This window comes from Primulina huaijiensis, chromosome 3 (genome assembly GCF_012295235.1).
Source record: "Primulina huaijiensis isolate GDHJ02 chromosome 3, ASM1229523v2, whole genome shotgun sequence".
In the NCBI taxonomy this organism is placed as follows: domain Eukaryota; kingdom Viridiplantae; phylum Streptophyta; class Magnoliopsida; order Lamiales; family Gesneriaceae; genus Primulina; species Primulina huaijiensis.
This window is the reverse complement of record NC_133308.1, coordinates 26,943,735-26,955,015: the sequence shown is the minus strand read 5'-3', so window position 1 is coordinate 26,955,015 and position 11,281 is coordinate 26,943,735. Positions and strand designations below refer to the sequence as shown.

Genomic DNA, 11,281 nt, shown 5'->3' with positions numbered 1-11,281 from the left:
TCTTTGTAGGATCGAGCACTTGTCGTTTTACCAAAAACTATAGTTAGTGGTAATGATGCAACTCAAATCTTTTAAACCGCACAGCAGCTCAAGCACCACGGTTCGATCGTTCTACCAAGCAAGTACAATTATTGTACCCAACAATCTCCATCCCAATAATTGCACTCCTTGCAATCAATGAGAATCGAACCCGTGACCTTGGCTCTGATACCAATTGTAGGATCGAGCGCTTACCGCTTTACCAAAAACTATAGCTAGTGGTAATGGTGCAACTAAAATCTTTTAAACCGCACAACAGCTCAAACACCACGTTTCGATCGCTATACCAAGCAAGGACAATTATTGCACCCAACAATCTTCGTTCACATATTATAATTTTTTACATTTCATACGGGAAGTAAATGTCAAATACAAAAATTATAGGATATGTGAATGCAAATATCAAATTGTTTTATGGAAAAAGTAGAATTTTATTGACCAATATTATATTGTTTTTGTAATAATTTCAGAGCTGTAATTTAGAGACTACATTATTTGAAAGACTATTATATTTATTTATTTATTATTTATTTATTTATTTATTTATTTATTTATTTATTATTATTATTATTATTATTTATTATAAAATATTATTCAATTCAAAAAGAAAGCTAGTATTTTTTATTTATTTTCACATAAAATCATATTTGACCGAAAACAGAAAATAAAGGCGAAAGCCGAGATGCTACCCAGTTGATCTGATGAAGATAGTGACGTACAACGTGAATGGGCTGAGGCATAGAATCTCGCAGTACACCTCTCTTCGCAGGCTGCTCGATTCTCTTGACGCCGATGTTATATGTTTCCAGGTTTCTTGAACGTAATCACGAATTTCTGTATGTGGGTTTGATTTTTCTTTGATAATTGCAGTATCGATTTCATTGATCCTATATGCAGGAGACGAAGCTATCGAGGCATGAATTGAGAGCGGATTTGGTGCGGGCGGAAGGTTATGAATCCTTTTTCTCTTGCACTCGCACTTCTGACAAAGGGCGAAGTGGATACTCCGGTGAGAAATGCTTTTCCTTTTACTAATAATTCGTGTATTATTTTTGTCTATAAAGGCTAGTAAAGTTTCTAGCTTTGGCCTCTGTTAAGCTTAATTAAGGTACTGTTTGCGAGAGCTTGATTTAATTACTTCTCAGCATCTGAATACAATTTCATTTAATTGACTGGAAGATTAAAAGCAATTAACATAAGCTCTTGGAAACACTACCTACGAATAAAACTGTTTTTACATACTTATGTTGTATTTGGTGTTTATTACTTATAAGTTGCCACTATTTAGTTTAGTTACTTGTAAACAACAAAAAGAACATACCGCGTGATGTGTGTTTGAATTCCTGAATCTGTCATGATCGTTTATTGCACAAAAATTTGCGAGGAAACTTTTGAGCCGCTGCTTAATCATTGTTTAATCAAAAAGTGAAGACATTTGTTTCCAAATTCTATATATATTTAAAATCGGTACTTTCCTACGCATTTTTTGTCACCTTTCACATTTTTGGATAACATACTTCTTCTACATGCATAATGCATAGCTCTTCCTGTTATTCCTAATATTACTAATTTTGTCCTGCATTGATGTGCTTTCCCTTGCATTTAGAAATTACTGCTGATGATCAATATTCTTTTCCTTGTGCAACTAGGAGTGGCGACATTTTGCCGTGTCAAATCTGCATTTTCTAGCGACGAAGTAGCTTTGCCAGTTTCTGCAGAGGAGGGCTTTACTGGAGTTCTTGGGAATTCCCCAGGGTTTGGATCAAGGAAAAGTGAATGCCCATCAATAGTGGAAGGCCTGGAAGACTTTTCCACTATAGAGCTCCTGAAAGTTGATGGTGAAGGACGTTGTATTGTAACCGATCACGGGCATTTTGGTGAGTGGCATAATATCGGTAAAGTGATATTGCATTGATTGATGTTCTTCATGTGATATATATTCTCTAGATGTGTCACTGGATTTTAGTTTATGTCGGTAACTAATGAATGCATGCAGTTCTTTTCAATGTTTATGGTCCTAGAGCTGGATGTGATGACGCAGAAAGAATCCAGTTCAAGCTCAGTTTTTTCAGCATACTGCAGGTGATTCTATTATGCCTTATGCTTCGATGTTGTGATTGCTGAATAATCAAGTATCCCGTATATGGCCATCTGTTGGTTATGTCATGTTTCTGTGTTTATATAAAATTAAGGGAATTTTAATTCAATTTCTTGATTATATTGGCGTAGGGTAATAGTCTGTTCCATATTGTAAAGTTCCAAATAGTCATTTATAAGATCTGATAATGAGTTAGTATATGGTAAAATGAATCAACATTGGCGATTAGAAAGGCTGTTTCTAAAGGCCCGAGCGGATTCTAAATTGGAATCCAAGTGTAGCAAGAATCGCTGTGTTTGCAGGCCCTGCTAAACCATTCCCTCTTTGTTGTTTATTTTCTTTAATTAAGTTACTATATAGGATCATGGAGTTTATAACTGACCAACGTCACCAGAGTCGTGTCAAATAAAAATGATAAATACCCAGGTACAGAAAATGGAAGGAATCGGATTATAGACATTAATTGTATACCACCACATGATATTTTTTGTTGTCACCATGTTCATTAGCAAGACCAGGAGCATCATTATTAGAAGTTATATTTGTATTTTGAATATTCTGGCTGGTCGCTCATGTATGATGTGATATGAGTTGTACATATTATTCATCTTGGATATGAACTTTAAGCTTTCATATTAATATGAATATGATATTGTTATAGAGAAGATTGGAATCTCTTTTGAGGCAAGGACGAAGGGTGTTTGTTGTAGGGGATCTCAACATTGCTCCTGCTGCCATAGACCGTTGTGACGCTGGACCAAATTTTGACAAAAATGAGTGAGTTGTTTTATGGCTCTTATTTTTAACACACATTTGGCTCATTGGTCAAATATTTGTATTCGATTTGATACTGCAAGTAGATTGTTAATTGTTTATACTTGATTCTGTCTTGCAGGTTTAGAACTTGGTTCAGATCTTTGCTGGTGAGAAATGGAGGGCCTTTTTCCGATGCTTTTAGAGAGAAACATCCTGACAGGTTATAATTTCTTCACTTCGTTGTTTTATTTGTGTAGAAGGATATTTAAAGTTTGGTTGGAGTGTAAGCAATAAACAACATTGTACTGTGTCTGTTTTGATATATGCGACTTTCGTCTCCTACTTATATTGTGTGTCATCCCATTTTATGTTCTGTAAATAATTGTAGAAGAGAAGCCTACACATGTTGGTCAACTAGTTCCGGTGCAGAGGAATTCAACTTTGGGTCACGTATTGACCACATTCTTATAGCTGGACCATGCTTACATGAAAACCAAAATGAGTGTCATAGCTTTGTGAATTGTCATGTTGAAGAGTGTGACATATCAGAGCAGTTCAAACGTTGGAAACCCGGCAACACACCTAGGTAAGAGAGAATATTTTTAATCAGAAGGGGATTTTGTGATACTGCGATTCTTTGTCAGTATTTCAGCATTTGAAATGAGTTAGAGATGCAAAATTATGATATTCCATGAGAACAACAAAAAAATTTAGCACCTGGGGATTTGAGTCACAATTACAAGCTCCACTTTATTATTATCACAGCATTGGTTTTCTACAAATATAGCACATCAACTTGCACTTAAAATGCTTACTTTTTCAGGTGGAAATCGGGGAGAAATGTCAAATTGGAAGGCTCGGATCATGTTCCCGTCTATATATGCTTGACGGGGATCCCCAATATACCATTGCACAATACACCTTCACTATCTAGTAGATATTGTCCCGAGGTCTATGGTTTCCAGAAGACACTAGGTGTGAGTTTCTTAAACATTTATACTTCTATGTGCTAGTATTACGTGATTGTGTTTCGAAGTATTCTTGGGGGGTGTATTCAAATTTTGGAGAAAGTATACATGAATTCTAAAACTTTCCTGGATGACTGCCTCCTTCCTGCTGGATCTTGTCCCTGACTATGTTGGCTTTACTTAAAAAGGTAGCTTATATGATATGCGTCGCTAATGTGATTTGGTGTACGAGTTTCAGTCTGAATATGTGGGTAGTGTGGATCACATTGGGAAATCGATGTCCGTCTTTTTTGATATATTTAATTGAATTTAAATGTACCCGGGTGCTCTATGTTTCCTGTTGGTGGTTATCATCATATGTCAAACTATTTTGCAATAATATAGCTGGAAGTTGTCCTCTAGTTAAGGCTACAATTGTTCTGAAATTTCCTGAAATTTTAAATTCTTAGTACGCAGAAGATCTGTATGTGACTGTGAAGTAGGTAAATATGCATATTAGTTCATAAAAATTGGGGATCGATACCAGGGAAAAAATTCAATTATTTATCAATAAATTCTATTATGTACAGTGTCAATGTTAGAGAGAAAGCAACCTGCCAAAGATGTTAGCTTGTCTGAAGGATCCAGTTCTATGTTAGAAGAGAGACTTGCTAGTAAATGTTGCAGTCAGCTAATGAAAAGATCTCTACAATCCTGTAGTGCGCCTTCATCTACCTTGACGAAGCATGAAGGTTTATCTTCGGGCAATATTTCTGAAGGCTTCCGTGAAAAATCATCTAATGATTTTAATGGCACTGAAGAGCTATCTAAATCATTTTCCACTGTGGAAAGTAATAAAAAAACAAGGAAAAGCCAGTTATCTCAGCTTTCACTTAAATCATATTTCAAGAAAACAGTTGGTGTAATTGATAATTCAGACAGTATTTGTGCTGATAAGAAGCTTAATCAAGCAGAAATGTCGAGTCCTCTTCTTGAAGTGAATGCAACTCTCGATGAAGGTGCTCAACATGATGCTGAGTTGCAGTCAGAACAAGGGACTTCAATTCAAGAAGATGATTCCTCTCAACCTTCAGAAAAAGAAACGAATGGTTTGGCCTTAGTTGAGTGGCAAAGGATTCAGCAATTTATGCAAACTAGCATACCTCTTTGTAAGGGCCACAAGGAACCTTGTGTTCCTCGAGTTGTGAAGAAACCTGGACCTAATATAGGGCGACGATTTTATGTCTGTGCACGCGCTGAGGTATCCCTGTCTTGTTACTTAGTTTTCAACTGTCTTGCCTCTCTTGAAAATATTTCCTACCGGAACCCTTGGAGATCTTCTAGACTTCTGCTTATCCCATTAACACTTGATGAAAAGATAGTTCAGATAACAGCCATACACTGATGAATTTTTGTTTTTTTTTCTTTTACTCTTGTTACATATATCTTACTGACAGTAAAATTTGTTGCGTTATATCCCCCACATTGTTTTTATAGCATCAAGACCGATTCTTTTCAAAAGATCATGATCGACTTCTGTGTGCTTTTATCCCTGCTGCTGATCGGTCATCAATATTCTGAAAGTGGCCATTATTTAGTAGCATTGTTTTACATTTATTTCATGTGGAGTTTCCTGATTGTGGGGGCAGTGAGTTGCTTATGGACTGATGCAAGCAGTTTTTGGGCTGATGGAGCTGGAATCTTATATTGAAACACTCTTAAATATATCTCTCTTTTTTTTACGAGCATTTTTCTTATATCTCAGGGACCTGCATCTAATTCTGAAGCAAACTGTGGTTTTTTCAAATGGGCAACTTCAAACTCAAAGGGGAAACGATGATAATGTCGATGACTGGGTGGCAATTAAAGTGCGACGACTCAGTTGCAACATAGTGATCTGTATGAATATGTGTTACAGCTATGCGTTCTGCTCTCAGTGGTAAGTCCTCTCAAACAGTATCAACTGTGTACATGATACATGAGAATCAAAAGCTTTGTAGCATAATGAACAAAATAAGCCGGACATGCTGTCTTGTTTAACCAAGTTCTTGATTATGCGAACTCGTAAAGTTCCTAAAATGGTTCCAAATTTGTTATGGTTAAGGTTAGCCTGTGCACAACTGGGGCTTGGTTGCTTGGAGCACGGAACTGCGCGATCCTTGCAACAGCAGAAGGGCAATATACAACGTTTGAATAGCTTATGCAATTGAAGGCGAAGAGCTTGGTTTGAGATGCTATCTCAAAGTAAATGACACATCAAGAAATGACAACCATGGGCATGGATAAGGTGACAATGTCAATTATCAAGCATAATTTTTTTATACAACAAAATATTTTATTTTGTATTTCATAAAGAATTGATCCATTGGTCCAACCACCATCACCGATAACCCGGTTACCCACTGTTTAGACTGGGTCCATATCAGACTAGTATCATTCACTGGAACCGAACTTTAAAATTTTGAGTGAGTATCAGCATCAGAGAAAGATGGAACAAATGGGATGGAACAAATGGATGTAATCTTCAGTGAACAAATTTGGACTGAGGTTAGCAAGTCTTCGTGGTCTCTCATATGCTTCAGTTGTCAACTCCTTTGACCCAAACCCCCGATAAAACAAAGTCTATCAGGAAACCTGGAAAACGGGGTGAATGTAATCCAGAATTAAAGTAAACATTAGCAATGAAATTATTCAAACGTGTATGCTTCCACCCTTTAGAAGAACACGCTTCAAATGGAATATCTTTCACGTTTTCGATTATCTAATCCTCAAGTCGATGGCCATGGCATCATTTAACCAAATAAATGCAGAGAACATTTTCAACAACACGCAGAAATCTCACTAAATAATGGAAAGCCAACACGTGAAAACCATATCCCGGATGTTAATTCTTTCACCATGGGCTCATTCAAACATGTTGTGTGCCCAAATTTATCTCACACAAACAAAGTATGTTCTGCTTCAATAATCTTCAGGTTGTTTTATATTTATTTCTCAGCTTTCCTGTTATTCAAAAATACACAGGTCTTCTAAATTGAGCTGTCCGAAGCTAAAAAAAATCGACTATATTCCATCACGTGGGCAATCTTTCCCATTCGGTTCCGCGGCTGCGACATTTAACCAATGAATGTTTTAATCGGATAAAAAAATGGTTGAAAAACAGATTAAATAGAAATAGATCAGTAAAAGGTAAGAAAAATAATATCAAATAGAGAAAGTGGACCACATAATTGAGACAGATAAAAAAGAAAGAGGTCTTCTGTGAGACGGTCTCACGAATCTTTATCTGTGAGACGGGTCAAACCTACCGATATTCACAATAAAAATTAATACTCTTAGCATAAAAAATAATATTTTTTCATTAATGACCCAAATAAGAGATCCGTCTCACAAAATACGACCCGTGAGATCGTCTCAAACAAGTTTTTACCAAAAAAATACAAAATATACATATATATATGATAATATATATTAANTTATTTTTATGTCAAAAGTGTTACTTTTCATGATAGATATAGATCGAGTCAATCAGTTTCGTAGATATGGATCCGTGAGACGGTTTCACAAGAATCCTATTCAAAAATTATAAATGATGAATTATATTAAATAATTATTAATTTTAGTCCTTCAAACTAGGAGATGGTCTACGCAATTCTTCCTATCACGATTTCTTTCTATTTTTGGCCATTTCATCATCGATTTTCGATATTTCAGGTGGTGGGAAGATTGATTTCCATCTTAGGTAGATTTTCAAACAAAACTAGACCTTCCATGTCGCGATTTAGTGGTGTTCGTACATGACCACTGTGCACCATAAAAAAGACTACGACCCTTCCACGCGTGAAAAATTTTACTTTTTATGTTCACAATATTATTTTAAAGATAAAAGTATATTTTTTAGTTATGTTATGAAGAAATAGTGGAATTATTGAGTAAAAATATATATAGTAATTATCAATTTTCCTTCCTATTCCTTTTTTAAAATAAGTTTCATTTAATATATATTGTTTAGAATATTAAATTTAAACTTTACAATTGCTGACTTGCATGCGATCTTTTTTGCCACGTTCCAGATTCGAACTGTAATAAAAATTTGGGCCAATCTGTGACCGTCATTGGGCGTGTACCCTCTCGTACGATAGATGGGCCCAACCGCCGCCCAATAAATACAAAACGCAAACCCTTCCAAGGCCCGCCACAATTATGGACTAATCATTAAGGGCTTTTAAATAAATCAAACTCAATCATTGCAAATTACTTGGTTTACATAAATATTAGTGAGATTAGTATAACAGTTAAATTCAATTTTTGACTATATGTTGTTGATAAAACCGCCTTTTAATTTTTATAAATTTATATTTACAACATGGTTATAATAATAAAATTAAGAATGAAAATAAAATTTTAATATTTTATAAAAAAAATTTGAACCTAAATTTAGAACTACATTCTGAATTTCTTTGATCTCAATTATATAGATTTCTTCAAACTGATTAAGAAATTCATTGAAAATATCGATTATAAAATAAAAATTTATCATTATTTAATGATTGATTGTATATATGAGTAGGTCTCTTGTGAGACGGTCTCACGAATCTTTATCTGTGAGACGAGTCAACCCTACCGATGTTCACAATAAAAAGTAATACTCTTAGCATAAAAAGTAATAATTTTTCATGGATGACCCAAATAAGATATCTGTCACACAAAAAACGACCCTTGAGAACGTCTCACACAAGTTTTTACGTATGTGTGAGATTTGTCATGTTATAATTGAAACGAGAGGAGTACTAAAATTCGATAAAACTCCATCTCAATAAATATTTCCCTAGGTTTGTTTCCTTGTTGAATCCATCAGCCTATTTAACTCCGCCACGCCTCTGACAAACTCCCCCACGATTCACCTATTAGCTCTCCTAATCTTAACCAGTCACCATACTTGCCGACCTAACACATCAACGATGGCGGTTTCATTCTTCCCTCACTCTGTCGGCCTATATTTATGATTGTAATTTATACACCCACTTCTTTTCACACTTTCTTCCTTCATTCTTTGTCCCATAATTTAACGAAAATGACGATAGCATCTCGTGTATGGCTGTCTTTTCTTGTTTCGTGGCTCATTATGTTAATCTCAGGTATTGTGCTGTTTCTTGGTTTATTGTGATCGGTTTTGTTCTTGAATATTTGCTTTGATGGTTGATTTGTTTGTTCTTGAATCCAGGCGGGGCGTTTTCAGCGACGTTTACTTTTGTGAATCAGTGTTCTTACACAGTATGGCCGGGGATACTATCCAACGCCGGCACTCCCCAGCTTTCGACCACGGGATTCGCACTCGGGCCTGGTGGCTCGGTTCCGATCCCCGTCCCTTCCGCATGGTCCGGCCGCATGTGGGGACGGACTTTCTGTTCCCTGGACCCCACGTCTGGAAAATTCACCTGCGTCACCGGCGACTGCGGCTCAGGGAACATGGAGTGCGGCGGCGGTGGAGCGGAGCCTCCAGCCACTCTGGCGGAGTTCACGCTCAACGGGGCAGACGGGCTCGACTTCTATGACGTCAGCCTCGTGGACGGGTACAATCTTCCTATGCTAGTGGTCCCTAAGAACGGCGACAGAGGGAATTGTACGGTTACGGGGTGCATAGCCGACCTAAACGCTGCCTGCCCTTCTGATTTGAAGGTGACGAACGACGTCGATGCGATCGTTGCCTGCAAGAGCGCCTGTGAGGCGTTCGAGGATCCTCAATACTGCTGCAGCGGCGAGTACGCGACACCGGATACTTGCCGGCCGACCGCGTACTCGGAATTGTTCAAAAACGCGTGCCCGCGAGCTTACAGTTATGCCTACGACGATGGGAGCAGCACATTTACGTGCGCTTCTGCCGATTACGACATCACCTTCTGCCCTACTCCTTCAGCCAGGTGATAAATTTTATGTTTGAAGTATTATTTTATTTATTGCTCCATCAATTTCTTTTCATTGCCACATTTTCATGTCAAGTTTGCATTTTTTTTTGTTCTATAATTATGACGTGTAGTCTTCCTACTCGTGTTTGTTAATGGATATTTTGTTATCTAATTATAGTCATTTCTCAGATTTCTCATAAATTTACGGACTATTTTTAGCACTACATCGATTTCCTAGAACACATGCATTTAATTTTAGGATATGGTCCTAATTTAGAAACACTATTTCATTAAGCACTAATTCCAAAAGACATTTGAATGAAATTAAAAATATTTTGATATGTTGCGACAAAAAAAAAAGAACAAGATGGTTCTGTTAATTTTATATTCCACGAAGTAATAATAGCTTGCTAAACATTAATCAAACAATTGAAGATTGTAAACGTGGATTATGGCCAACACACCTTAATTAGCTTAGAATTATGAGTCATTGTTTTTTCTCTACCCTCAATTAATCACCTTCTTACATAAATCTAATGCCTACCAACAGATCAATTAGCTTTGATCCACTTTAGACGTTATTATTTAAACCCGATTTTATTTTATATTATATATATATATATCAATCTGGCATCATTTTCCGAATGTTACATAATTGTTACAAAAATATGTGCACATATTGGACACGTAATTTGTCCCGACTTTGGCCTTTTCAAGAATAGAGGCGCCGACCACGCCGTGTCCACTCCCTTACAACTTAAATTGTTCATCAATTGTTATTTGAAACTATAGAAAAATATGATAGATATTATTAGTATCATCATCAAACTGAACTGCCCTTTTATTCAGCTATGACAATCTTTTGTTTGCTAGAATATCGCTGATTTTGATCCTCATTGGATTTTTTTAGGCTACATCTGAAATATTTCTTAAAAAAAGTGTCAAGTGAATTTAAGATAATATGTAAGATATAGGTGTTAAATTAGTGTTTCTGTACCATAAAATTAGCCAACTTGCGATGTCGATGATTTTAACTTGCGTTGCGTACAACCCATGCAACTAAAATAATTTAACATTTAATTTCAATTATTAGAGTTCGCATCCTCTATAGAATAATGAATAATGATAATAATAATAATTGTAATTATTTTTTGCAGTAATAAGAAATCAAGTGGAGGGAAACTAAGCGGGCCCAGCGACTCCTCGTTGTCATCAAGTGCTCCTCCTCATTGGGCCTACGCTTCCGTTTTCATCACCTCTCTCTCAGTTTCTTTGCAGTTATGGGCTAAACCCAACTATGCGCAACAGAGGCCTATTAATGGGTGGGCTTGGATATGAATGGGCCCTCCGATCCCGCATGACGATCGTGGATCATAACTACTAGGGAAACGAAGAAACTGCTTTCCGCCATTTTTGGACAATTTTGGATGGTTTTGTGGATCTTGAAGCATATTTGCTTTGGAAGGGAGAAAGAGCCGAAAATGGAATGACACCGATCAAGAAAAGACTGATTCTTTGCTGATAATCTGCATTTT

The 11,281-nt window shown here is 36.5% G+C and overlaps 2 protein-coding genes across 4 annotated transcripts; both read left to right on the top strand.

Moving 5' to 3' along the window:
- The first annotated feature begins 684 nt into the window (after positions 1-684).
- On the top strand, positions 685-5,746 carry LOC140974217 (DNA-(apurinic or apyrimidinic site) endonuclease 2). Of its 3 annotated transcripts, none has more exons than XM_073437551.1 (10): positions 685-848; positions 937-1,048; positions 1,689-1,916; positions 2,036-2,121; positions 2,799-2,914; positions 3,033-3,113; positions 3,282-3,479; positions 3,717-3,868; positions 4,815-5,101; positions 5,606-5,746. In XM_073437551.1, exons 1-10 carry the CDS (start codon positions 741-743, stop codon positions 5,678-5,680), a joined length of 1,443 nt encoding a protein of 480 aa, XP_073293652.1. In that variant the 5' UTR covers positions 685-740; the 3' UTR covers positions 5,681-5,746. The 3 variants fall into 3 exon arrangements, with proteins under 3 accessions (XP_073293652.1, XP_073293649.1, XP_073293650.1); XM_073437548.1 differs by having other exon boundaries at positions 4,431-5,101; XM_073437549.1 differs by having other exon boundaries at positions 706-859; positions 4,431-5,101.
- Positions 5,747-8,652: 2,906 nt separating this feature from the next.
- On the top strand, positions 8,653-11,281 carry LOC140974218 (thaumatin-like protein 1). The gene is made up of 3 exons (XM_073437552.1): positions 8,653-8,978; positions 9,065-9,761; positions 10,904-11,281. The coding sequence occupies exons 1-3, from the start codon at positions 8,843-8,845 to the stop codon at positions 11,082-11,084; spliced, it is 1,014 nt and encodes a 337-aa protein (XP_073293653.1). The 5' UTR covers positions 8,653-8,842; the 3' UTR covers positions 11,085-11,281.

What these genes read in the sequence shown, in the direction of transcription:
- LOC140974217 (XM_073437548.1), top strand. Translation starts at nt 741, where the DNA reads ATGAAGATAGTGACGTACAACGTGAATGGGCTGAGGCATAGAATCTCG. An exon ending in AGGGCGAAGTGGATACTCCG is followed by an intron (nt 1,049 to 1,688) that starts GTGAGAAATGCT and finishes TTGTGCAACTAG; the next exon opens with GAGTGGCGACATTTTGCCGT. An exon ending in TGGTTTCCAGAAGACACTAG is followed by an intron (nt 3,869 to 4,430) that starts GTGTGAGTTTCT and finishes TATTATGTACAG; the next exon opens with TGTCAATGTTAGAGAGAAAG.
- LOC140974218 (XM_073437552.1), top strand. Translation starts at nt 8,843, where the DNA reads ATGATTGTAATTTATACACCCACTTCTTTTCACACTTTCTTCCTTCAT. An exon ending in GCTCATTATGTTAATCTCAG is followed by an intron (nt 8,979 to 9,064) that starts GTATTGTGCTGT and finishes TCTTGAATCCAG; the next exon opens with GCGGGGCGTTTTCAGCGACG. An exon ending in TGCCCTACTCCTTCAGCCAG is followed by an intron (nt 9,762 to 10,903) that starts GTGATAAATTTT and finishes TATTTTTTGCAG; the next exon opens with TAATAAGAAATCAAGTGGAG.